Here is a 12839-nt window from a genome sequence, read left to right on the forward strand (position 1 = left end):
AGAGGAAGATCCAAGATGGCGGAGTAGAGGGAGGCTGCATTCCTTGTCACTCCATATCGACTACTTTTTGAGCGTAGATTGCGCACTGACTAGCACCTATCATCCACCATTTGCTTGCTTCTTGCCTGCCCACCACCCACCATCTGAGGTCCACCTGCTAATCGTCCACCAGTAGCCAGCAGACCAACTGCAGACCACCAGTGAATCACCAGCTGCCTGATGTTGCCTGGAAGTCCACTGTCACAGTGGACCTGCTGCCATTTTGAGACAACAGCCAGGACCTGTAGGACCCTTGGTTGCACTAACCAAAACCTGTCTCCACAAACCCTCAGCCCAACCGACCACTCCCTGCCACTAGGACCCCCAGACCAACTGTGCCCCACTGCCAGGACCCCTCAACCAGACGGACCACACACACCCTTCCAAGACCCCTGTCCGACCAACCACAACCCACATCCAGGACCGCCAGCCAACCACACCCACACCCGCAAGCTGCAGCTCCCCATTTGCCAACACATTTGGAGGCCAGAGCGGCCATCTTGGATTATCCTGGAGGTGTAGCTCCCACCTTTAGGTGGGGCAACTCCCATCCCCAGACACCTGCTAGAAACTTGAAGCTCATTGTCAGGTACCTCTCATACATCAGGCTACTGAAGACTGGGAAGTTATATGACTGTTATAGTGTAGATTTTTTTTTCTTTTTCTCCTTTTTAAAAATTTTTAAGTTTTTATTTCTTCACTTTCTCACTCTGTTTTCCTTTTGTTTACCTGTTTCTTCAGTCTCTTTCTCCCTTTTTTTTTTTTTTTTTCTTTTTTTTTTGCGGTGCTGGGGATCGAACCCAGGGCCTTGTGCTTGGAAGGCAAGCACTCTACTGACTGAGCTATCTCCCCAGCTCAGTCTTTCTCCCGTTTCTCATGCTAATAACCAACTTCTTGTGATTACACTTTCACTCTTTCTACAATCTAGAACTTCTATATATTCTTTTCTTATCCCATTAACAGCTACATCCTACACTCCTCCCCATTCTCCATGTGCTCCATTAGAAACTGCGGACCTTATTGCAAATCTATTTGTTATACTGTAGATAATAATTAAACTCACTCTGTTTATTATGACAATATTGTTTATGTCTTCATAGGGGCTATTTGGCTTAGGGCTGTATATTGTCCGTACTGGGCACTGTTAATATTGATCTCCCCTTCAAAGGTTTTGGAAACCTTTAGGATCACTAAAAGCCTACAGAAGGGAAACTACAATACCCCAGATCTGCACTGCTAGAGGGGAAGATACATGAACAACATGAAAAAACAAGGGAAGAAAATGATCCAAAAAAAATCTATATTAATAGAATCCAGTGACAGCATGGTAGAAGAAATGTCAGAAAAGGAGTTCAGAATATACATAATTAAAATGATTCATGAAGCAAAGGATGAGATAAGAGAGCAAATGCAGGCACTGAATGATCACTCCAATAAGCAGTTGAAACAGCAACTGCAGGAAGCAAAAGATCATTTCAACAAAGAAATAGAGATTCTAAAAAAACAAAACTGAAATCCTTGAAATGAAGGAAACAATAAACCAAATAAAAACTCAATGGTAAGCATCACCAACAGACTAGGCCACTTGGAAGACAGAACCTCAGACAATGAAGACAAAATATTTAATCTTGAAAATAAAGTTGCCCAAACAGAGAAGATGGTAAGAAATCAGGAACAGAATCTCCAAGAACTATGGGACATCATGAAAAGACCAAATTTACGAATTATTAGGATTGAAGAAGGCACAGAGATACAAACCAGAGGAATGAACAACCTATTCAATGAAATAATATCAGAAAATTTCCCAAGCCTAAAGAATGAAATGGAAAATCAAATACAGGAGGCTTACAGAACACCAAATGCACAGAATCACAACAGACCCATACCAAGGCACATTATAATGAAAATGCCTAATGTACAAAATAAAAATAGGATTTTGAAGGCTGCAAGAGAAAAGCATCAGATTACATGTAGGGGGAAACCAATACAGATATCAGCAGATTTCTCAGCCCAAACCCTAAAAGCTAGAAGGGCCTGGAACAACATATTTCAAGCTCTAAAAGAACATGGTTGCCAACCAAGAATCCTATACCCAGCGAAACTAACATTCAGATTTGAAGATGAAATCAAATCCTTCCATGATAAAGTTAAAAGAATTTACAAATAGAAAGCCTACGCTACAGAATATTCTCAGCAAAATAAAAGATGAGAGAGGATCAGGGAATACTATTATGTCTGCAGCTCAGCCATGCATGGTGGTACACACCTATAATCCCAGTGGCTCAGGAGGCTGAGGCAGAAGGATCACTAGTTTAAGGCCAGACTCAGTAACTTGGTGAGGCCCTGAGCAACTCCAAGGCCTTGTCTCAAAATAAAAAATAAAAATGGACTGGGGACATTGCTCAGTGCTTAAACACCCCCAGGTTCAATCCCCAGTATGGAAAAAAAAAAAAAAAAGATATCTACACTTCATGTGATAGGCATAATATTTGAAGATAGATACAGATTAATCTGGAAATTAATCTGTAACTATAAACAATTACTACAAATTCTTTTCAAGCTATTATTGTTGGCAAGCTAAGAAATAAATGGAATCACCAAGTATTCAACTGGTAAAGAAGTCAGGAAAAGAGGTTCAAAAGAAAAAGAACAAAGCAACAAACAGAAATCAGTTACAAACATGGTAGAGATTCATCTAACAATGCCAACAATCACTTTGTATGTGAATGATCTAAATACACCAATCAAAACCACCCAGTAATTTTCAGAATACATTTTAAAAAAAAATAAGAAAAGAAAACCGAGGCCCACAAGAAACCCATGTCACAGTCACGCAAGGTAAAAGAAAAGGGGTGGGGCTAGGGACGTAGGTCAGTGGCAGAGTGCTTGCCTAGTATGTCCAACGCCCTGAGTTCAGCTGTCTGTACCACAAAAAAATTCCATAGCAAACAGAATCCACCAACATATAAAAGAAATATGTCATGACCAAGTGAGACTTGCACCAGGTATGCAAGAATCATCTAGCATTCAAAAATTAATCGCTATACTACATCACAACAGACTGAAATAGGGAAAAAAAAGATCACACAATCATTCCAATTGATCCACAAAGCATTTGACAAAAATCGAACACCCATTCATGATTAAAGGAAAAAACCAGAGCAAACTAGGAATCAAGAACTTCTCTAATTTGATAATATCATTTACCTTCTCCCCCCAAAACCCCTACAATTAACATCATACTTACTGAGAAACTCAACACTTTCCTGCTAACCAGGAACAAGGTAAAGACAACTTCTCCTATTACTCCTATTCAACATCATACTGAAAGATCCAGCTAATATGCTAAGACAAAAAGAGGAAACAGAAAGTATACAGAGAGAGAAGAGAAATAAAACTTTGTTCAAAGATGACATGTTTTTCTCTAAAAAAAAAAAAAAGAAATCAAGAAAAACTTAAGGAACTAATAAGCATAGCAGAGCTGCAGGGCACAAGGATAACATGACAACTGCTTTCCAACACTCCAGCAAAGGACGGCCGGAATTTGCAGGATGGCAGGGGGGTGAATTAGACACCATTGACAGTAAGAAATACTTTTGTCATGCACAGGCTAAGTGAATATGCACAGGATGTATACACATAAATCTACACGACTCTGATGAAAGAAATCAAAGATCGAAATAGAGATACTCCATATTCATAGGTTGGAAGAGTTAATACTGTTAAGATGTCAATTCCTCCCATCTTAATTTATGGTTCCAATGTGATCCCAATAAAAATCCCATCATGCTATTTTGGAAATACTGACAACTCATTACAAAGTTTATTTAAAAAAATAAATAAATAAAGACCTAGAAGAAGGAACCACAATATTTAAGAAAAACAAAGCTGGAGGAACCACACTATATGATTTCAAGGTTTACTAGGAAGCCACAGTCATCAAGACAGTGCGCTGCCAGCAGTAGCATAAACGCAGGTGAGTGGACCAGAGCAGAGCCCAGAGGCAGACTGACAGGTCAGACAGTCTTTAACGCAGGAACAAAGGCACATCAATGGGGATGGATAACATTCAAGAAATGGTGCTGAACGATTAAACACCAAAATGCAAAAGCCAAAAATGAACCTAGAAACAGACCTTACCCCTTCCATAAGGGCCAAATAATGACTGAAGCAGATCATAGACCTAAATATGGAAAACCATAAAACGTCTAGAAAACAACATAGAAAGCCCAGATGACCAGGAGCATGGAGATGGCATTTTGGAAATGACCTCAAAAGCATGATTCCTGAAAAAAATGTTAGACTTTATTAAAGTGAAAAATTTGCTCTGAGGACACTTTAGCAAAAGACAAGCCACTGAGAAACTAATTACATTATATCCATCTGACAAAGGTCGAAGAATTCTTAAAACTCAACAATAAGAAAACAAATGATTGAATTAAAACGAGGCAAAAGACCCCTCGCCGTGGAAGCTGTGTGGATGATAGAGAAGCATGTGAAGAATTGCACAGTTTGTCACGAGGGAATTACAAGTTAAAATAAAAGATACCATTATATGTCTGATAGGATGGCCACAATCCAAACACCCAGCACCACCAATTGGTGGTGAGGGTGTGGAACTTGTTCGCTGCTGTTGGAAATGCAAAATGGGGCAGCCACTTCTGAAGACAGTGGGGTACGTCTCACACAACTCAACAGTCTTATCACTCCATCCTGCAATCCCACCCCAAGGTGTTTGCTCAACTGATATGAAAACCTACATCCACAGAAAACCCTGCACATGAATGTTTATGGCAGCTTTATCCAAAATTATCCAAAAGAGGAATCACCCAAGATGTCCTTCAACAGTTGAACGGATAGCCAACTGGCGAACATCCATTCAATGGATGGGTATTAAGTGGTAAAGAAGCATCTCTCATGAAAGAAAGGAAGAAAATGCAGATCGCTAAGTGAAAGGAACCCTCCCCAGAAGCCGGCTCCAATGATTCTCAAATAATGCAAAAGGGAAACTATGGCAAGGATGGAAATATCAGTGGTGGCCAGCAGAGAGAAACTGAATTCATCCCACATGGGAATTTTAGGGCAGGGATGATACAGTTGTGGATATTGTAATTGCAGATATTTGGCACTATGCATTTGTCAAAAGCCACAGAGCTTTATGGCACAAGGAGTGATCCTTAATGATTGCAAATTATGGGGGGGAAAGTTATTTAGGTCATCATGGGATTCCCAGATTTAATGCAGCAATCTAACCACACAACAGATGTACAAACCACCTCACTGAGGCAGGTGGGGAGAGAGCATATTCATGTAAGTAAACTTTGGAAATAAATGGCATCTATAGAAAGAAAAGCAAAGACACGTACCGACATACAGTACTCCATGAGGTACAGACTAACAATTTGATACTACTATATACATGCACTAGAAATGAACAACTAAGAAAAATGACAGCAGAGAGAGAGCCAGATGTCTCACTGCGGAGGGGAATCAGTGATCTGTAGGGTAATATATGGGGGCTGGAGATGTAGTACAGATTCACGTTCAGCTGATGGTAGATACAAAGGTTACCACGATAATTAGTTTTGGCTGTCAACTTGACTAAGGGATGCCCAGGGAGCTGGTAAAACAATAATGGTGGGCATAACTGAGGATGTTTCCAGAAGAGACTAGCATTTGAGTCAGTGGCCTGAGGAAGAAAGACCCACCCTCAGTGTGGGCGAGCAGCATCCAATCAGCTGAGTGGCTTCATAGAACAAAAAGGCAAAGTGAATTCTCTCTTCCGGAGTCAGGTTAGCCTTCTCCTCCTGCCCCTGGATGTCAGAGCTACTGGTTCTCTGGCCTTTAGACTCCAGGATGCGCCAGCGACCTCAGAGGTTCTCAGACCTTTTGGCCTCAGACTCATCAGCTTTGCTGGTTTTCCAGCTTGTAAGGGCCTATTTGGGGCTTCTCAGCTTTCATAATGGTGTGAGCCAATTACCCTAATAAGTTCTCCGCCCCCCACCCCCCGCCAACCCCAGAGTCATGTGCCATGTGACATTTTCATCATCGACTGGCCATGTATACCAGGGTGGTCCCATCACATCATAATGGAGCCAGAAAAGTCCTATCACCTGGCAAACACACAGATGTAGAGGCGGCAAGAGAAAATTCAGTGGCAGATTCAGCAGAAGCTTTTACAGACCTCAACAAGTCCCTCCAAGTCTGAAACCTTGGACCCCAACACTGAAAGGTTTTCACTAATAGAGCAGAACGTTCAAGGTACGCTATCTTCTCACAAGCAAATCCATGCTGCACAAAAGGAACAGCAAACCACCACGGAGATATTTCTGACAGAGAGACAGACAGACAGCCCCTCAAGATGAGCCTCAGGCAAGTCTTTCGGGGAGAATTCTAGAAGGTGGTGTTGCTACCATAGCAGGTGACAGTTCAGTGCACATTACTGCCTCTGGAGACCTTCCAGAGGGGCAAGACAGAGGTAGAAGATGGTGATCCTGGCTCTGCATAGACCATGGCTGATATGTGTGTTTGTGTCTCAGTTTAACAAGAGTCTAAAAGGCACATTGTGAAGATAGGAAAAAGTTTATATTTTTGTTTATGTATGTATTTACTTATTTGGGGGCACTGGAGATTGAACCCAAGGATGCTTTCACACTGAGCAATACCCCAGTCCTTTAAAATTTTGAGACAGGGTCTCACCAAATTGCCCAGAATAGGCTCAAATTTGCGATCCTCCTGCCTCAGCCTCCCAAGTTGCTGGGATGATAGGTGGGCACCATTGCACATAGCCAGGAAAAAACTTTTACGCGGAGGACATAAAGAATTCTGTACACCTGCACAAGTGTGTTTGTAAGCCAAGTTATTACAAAGGGTCAAAAAGTTTAAGATACATGAAAGTTTAAAAGTAAAACTCATAGTAAGCTAAGCTTAATTTGTTGAAGAAAACTCTTTGGGATCAATTTAGCATGTGCACCATGTCCCTAAAGTCCTCACATCCCTGCCACACAACTCACTGATCATGTGACAGAGCACCTTCCAGTCCTGCAAGCTCCATTCACGGCACCAGCCCTAGGCAGAATGTACTCTGATACATCATAGACAGATGGAACATACGTTTTCATTCTTCTGTACATGGTGTATATAGTTATATATGTACAGAGGGTAATAATGTCTGATTCATTCCATTCTTCTTACCCCTCTACATCCTTCCCTCCCTTCACTCCCCTCTACCTAATCTAAAGTATCTCTATTCTTCCCTAGCCCCCACTTATTGCAAATTAGCATCCACATAAAAATGTGGTGTGTATACATATATGTCTACACACACATATATAATGGAATATTACTCAAACTTAAAGAAGAATGAAATTATGGCATTTGCCAGTAAATGGATGGAGTTGGAGAATATAATGTTAAGCAGAATAAGTCAATCCTAAAAAACCAAAGGCCAAATGTTTTCTGATATCTAGATATTAATTCACACTATATTTTTACTGGATCTTTTTCAACATTTAAATAGGTTTAGATACACAATTACCATTGTGTTACAATTACAAATGGTATTCGGTGCTGTAAAATGTTGTCCAGAAGAGGCAATAAACTATGCTACACAGCCTAAATGTGTAGCAGATGATACTATCTAGGTGTGAATACTCTAAGATAATCACACACCAAAACCATCTAATCATGCATTTCTCAGCACACAATGCCATCGTTAAGCAACACAAGACTGTGTGTGTGTATGTGTTAGTTCTACTGGCACTGTCTCTGGAGAACCCTAATACAGTTATTTAAGGAAACATTTCCAGATATGTTTAAGTGTAGGTACACATGTGTATATGTCCTCCCTGTCAACTGCGAAGGCTCAGAAGCAAGGAGCACACGAAGCTTCCAGATGTTTCATGCTACCACTCTCCAATAAAAAGAACCAGGGGCCCTTGGGGGAATGGTTTGTTCTGGGAATAGAGCAGGAAATACAGAAGATGAGCCTGGAACATTCTGTAGTGGCAGAAAGTGGGAGTGCTACACACACACACAGCTGATGGCATGGAAAGGGGGGTGAGTGACTTAACAGTGGAGAAACCCGACATGTCATCCAGGTGACCCAGGTCAGGATCCACAGTGCGAGTTGTGCTGACATCACCCTTGATATACAATGTTGAGAGAGGCACTTGAGCTCCGTGGTCTTCCATCCAAAACCCCCTTTCCTGTCCATCACAAGAAAAACCTCAAACGAACCCAACCCAGGGACATTCTACTAAATACATGAGTAATCCTCAAAATTGTCAAGGTCATCCAAAACAGGGAAAGTGTGAGAAACCAAGATGACAACTATGTCCTGTGTTATCCTGAATGTTCTCTTCATCCTGGAACAGCAAGAAACTAAAAACAGATTTATTATCTTACAGTTCTGTGGCTCAGAAGCCTGACACGGGTCACCACTGAGCTAAGATCAAAGTGTTGACAGGTGCGTTCCTTTTGGGAGGCTCCAGGCAAGAATCCACTTGTTGTCTTTTCCAGCATCCAAGGCCACCCACTGCACTTGGCTTCAGGTCCTTTGCTCCATTTTTCAAGGCCAACAACATCAGGCCAACTTCCTCCCACACTAGCATCTCCGAGCCTCTCTGCTGATCCCTCTTGCAGATGTATGAAGCCTGGTGATTATACTAGGTCACCTACAGATACCAGGATAGCTCCCTGTTTTAAAGTCGTTGGTCTGTAACCTCAGTTCCACCTGCAGCCTTAATTCTCCTGTGTCACATAACCTAAGTCAAGGGACGCAGTCATGATTCTGCTGCTGCAGTAATGAACCAACATCAGTTGTTCACTAATTGCAACAGCTACCCCATACTAGTACATCAAGAGGAGAATCTGGGGGTGGGGCATGCAAGAACTTTCTGTACTAATTATCACAATTTTTCTGTAAATCTAACACTATTTTTTAAAAAAAGGTTGATTTCTTAAAGTGACATACAGACAAGAACACAAAGAACCTGCAGGGACCCAAGGAGGGGCAGGAGCACTCAGGGTGGAGTCACCCAGTGACCTAGGGACCAAATCACAGAAAAGATGCAAAACAAGTAGGCAGCGCAATGAGAGTTCTCAGCAGCCATCTGGAGGCCAAGCGAAGAGCCCTGGGAAAGGAAAACTAGGAAGGAAAAACTCTGAACTGGTGGTTGAATGAACAACTACTAGAAACACAGCTGCTAGAAAATGGGGCAGGATGTCTGCAAACTTCCGATGGGTCAGAGACCATGAAAATATCTGCACAAGAATTAATCAGTTCTATGGCAAAGTGTGAATGTGTGGCTCCCGACAGTGGTACCCACCCTGCTGGGTCCCTTCATAAGGGAGCTGAGACGACCACACGCTGATGTCTTCTGGAAATATCAGCAGGCTAATGAGTAAGAGTAGCTCTGGAATACTGCAGTCCTACCCATCGGATCCTCACAAGCCCTCTGTGTGGCCAGGACGAAGCAGCTGAGGCTGAGCACCAGTGACGACGCTACACCTCCCACCTCCGGATGCCAAGCCCACAATCTCCTCCACTGGGTGAGGACTGCTGAAAGACAGGGCGATGGCCATTTTTAGAAACGATCCTTCATCCACGAACCTACACTTCCATCTATATTCAGACTAGCTGTTTCCTAACAAGCACAAACCAGCAAACTCTTCATCGCGACTCCAGGGACAAGCCCCCTCCCAGAGCTGCCGGGCAGTTCGCAAGGTGCCCTCTGGTTTCCCCCTCAGCAGCAGCTCCATATGGCTTGTCTGGCGCTGCAGGAAAATCCTCCGGGCGTCCCAGCGAGCACAACACTCCTATTTTTAGGCTCTTAGAATAACAACCCTGGCTGAGATAAATGTCGAGTGACAAGCTTTTAAAATTAGGGCCCAAATAAGGGGCTTACTAATAATGTGTTCCCAAGCAAGGGTGCTGCGATTCTTCCCTCCTCACTGGACGAGATGTGCGTGGATGGCACCAGGCTCAAATGAAATGTGACCAACATATGACCAACAGCGACCTCGCAGAAGCCTTCCCAAGGTTTTGTGGTTTATAAAACCAGTGTTGGGCCTTGTACTGACCACGGGCAGCAGTGGCAAAGCTCTCTGCTATTACCAGAAATAGCACCCCAGGGAACAAAACCCTTTAAAAACAATGGCAGTGCTCACTGCGCGCACAAGAAGCATTCTAAGCAAAGTCGGGAAACCAGAAGTCTCTTCTCTTGTTCTGCCCTTGTCTTGGGGAAAGCAGGTCTTCCTCAACAGCTCAGGGCTCAGACACATCTGCCTGTGCCGCTCCTTGATGGAGACCACAACTCACTTCTCAAGGTCAAATATCAACATCAAGTGCACCAGCACATTTGCAGGGCACCTGGGGAAAACAGGGTGGCGAAGAAAACAGGGTGGTCTCTGTATTCTGCTGTTGGGTTTGCCTGTTGCACTGTGTTTGCAGATCAGGGGACAAAAAGCAAATCTAGAACAAGAGGGGTGGGTGTGCGCAAGGCCCTGGGTTCCACCCGCAGTTCATGTGCATGACACATACCCATCCAAGACTCAGGGTTGGGGGAAAAAAACTTCATTCTTGTGAAGTCACAAAAAATCAAAATGATCCCATTAAGTCCCTTCTACTGACTATCTGAAAGAAACTGGAATATTTCCACTCTCAACATGAGGGTCCTTCCAATTCCAAGGCAAATGCATCATCCTTATGACTAAACTTTGAATTTTTTTCCTTGGGTGTGAACCCCTCGTGGTTCCCACACATCTCCACTAAGCCAAGAGCTGACAGTGCTATTTTCAGAGAGTGCGGCGGAGGGGTGGGCGTGGCTGCTCTACAATGGACCCCTCATGAATGCAACTCTCACAGCCCAGGTGATCCCGTGTCCCTCTCGTGAGTCAGAGTAAACCACAAATGCTGTGACAGTGTGTGCGTTAAGTAAGGAGCACCTCAAGGTCATTCCAAGGGAGGGACTCTGACCCTGGCCTCAAGAACAGGACAGGCGGTCAAACACATGCCACGGCCCAGATACGTGGGGACAAGGGCATCCGTGCATTTGCCCTCTGCTTTCTCAGGAAATCAAGAGGACGGCGGCGGCTGCCAGTCCCTCAGCCATAGGGAATTACGCTGCCCAGACTGACCATCCTCCTCCCGATGCAATTAGAGGGGACACTCTGGGGTGTCTTCATTCAAAATGAAAGTTACTGGGGATAGTTTCGCAGAACAAAAAGGATTCTGCAGATGGACGGTGGTGAAGGAAACCCAACAACAGGCACATGTTTAACACCTCTCCTCTACAGTTAAGTATGTTATGATGGTGGGTTTTTATTTATACTGTACTAGACTACGATTAAAAAAAAAAAAAAAACTGAAATTCTAATGGCCAGGGCTTTCTGCAGTTGGGCTCTAAAAGCCAATATAAAATTTTCCTAAGTCCATTCCCCAAGTGAGGAATCATAAACATATATGAACTTAAATGTGCTCTGAATTCACACTGCTCGTGCTTCAAAAATTCCTTCAGGTGCTTGTAATTAACCCTGGATGGGGACCAAGTCGTCTGCTTTGCCTTCGAGCGAACACAGGGGTCCTGCTGCACTGACCCCCTAAGCAGGATGACATCAATGCTCAGAACACGTAACTGCAAAGCACAAAGATGTGCCAGGAGAGCCGATTCGGAACACGGGGGTCTCCGTGCCGTCCTGCCACCTGTGGCTGTGAACGTGAGGAGCGCGGTCCTGGGAGCACTGGCTGGCATCACCACTGCTTGGCTCCACTGGTCCCAGGTTGTCCTCTGGCATGACGATCATGCAGAGCGATTACACTTCTTGTTACAAAGAGATCACTCCAGACTATAAAAATAGAGGACTGTGGACGAAAGACGGACTTAACAAAGAGCTTGGCTTTACGACCGGATACGATCTTCAGAGGAACACCAGCTGCCAGAGGCACTTAGGACAGACGGAGGCAGGACCTGCTCCACCTCCACTGCCAAGGGCAAGGCAATCCAAGGTTGCCTGACGCTCTTCCTGGACACTGCGGTGCCATCCTTGGCTCCTCCCAAGGCCATGAAGACCGACCCACCTGCTCCAGGTATCAGCAACTCAAGGTCCCGAGGGTTCCACCCCCCCCCACCCTGCGCCTACCCAGCGCCTACCCAGCCTTCCTGTTCAGTCAGGCCTTTTCCAGATACCTCACTGCCTCTCGTTTTAATCCTGAACCTTCTTCCCTTAGGGACCAGAAACCCCCAACCCACAAAGACGATCATCCCCAATCCATGATGCTTAGACAAAAAGAAAAAATAGTATTATGAGTCCATCGTGCAACCAAATGTAACAATGGGGGCCGCTGTGCTGCTTGTCAGTCTGTGCTGCTCCAGGAGGGCCAAGGTCCCTGGGTGACACACGTCTGATCTCTCCACTTCTTGGGACAGTATGGCCTTGGTCAAGTATCTACTCAGTCAGGGATCTGAGCTCACTGTTAGGGTGGACTTCTGCTCGAGTTTGAATCATTGACCACTTTTTTTTTTTTTTTTTTTGGGTGCTGGGGGTCGAACCCAGGGCCTTGTACTTACAAGGCAAGCACTCTACCGACTGAGCTATCTCCCCAGCCCCTCATTGACCACTTTTGATGTCTGAATTTTACTAAGCCCACAGGTCTTACCTGTACCCCCTCCATCACAAAGAGACCAGTTAAAATGAATACTGTCTCCAAAACCCTTCCCAAGGTAATAAGGTTGAATGTCACTTTTATCCCCCTGTGATTCTTATTAGAAAGTTGATCCATTTCACTGTGGAAGCTTTGG

The 12839-nt window shown here is 44.1% G+C and overlaps 1 protein-coding gene across 10 annotated transcripts in view; it reads right to left on the bottom strand.

Annotated features, from left to right (window-relative positions):
• TBC1D8 (TBC1 domain family member 8) overlaps positions 1 to 12839 on the bottom strand; it is a 115525-nt gene that overhangs the window by 68977 nt on the left and 33709 nt on the right. The window contains exon 1 of one of the 10 annotated variants that reach the window (XM_079110996.1): positions 11638 to 11817. The exons of 8 other annotated variants lie outside the window; for them this stretch is intronic. In XM_079110996.1, the coding sequence (XP_078967122.1) occupies positions 11638 to 11656 (19 nt within the window). In that variant the 5' untranslated portion in view covers positions 11657 to 11817. Of the gene's footprint in view, positions 1 to 11637; positions 11818 to 12839 lie in introns of those variants that run through there. One more of the 10 variants, XM_079110998.1, reaches the window with a different exon arrangement.

Source organism: Sciurus vulgaris (genome assembly GCF_902686455.1).
Source record: "Sciurus vulgaris genome assembly, chromosome: 14".
Taxonomy (NCBI): domain Eukaryota; kingdom Metazoa; phylum Chordata; class Mammalia; order Rodentia; family Sciuridae; genus Sciurus; species Sciurus vulgaris.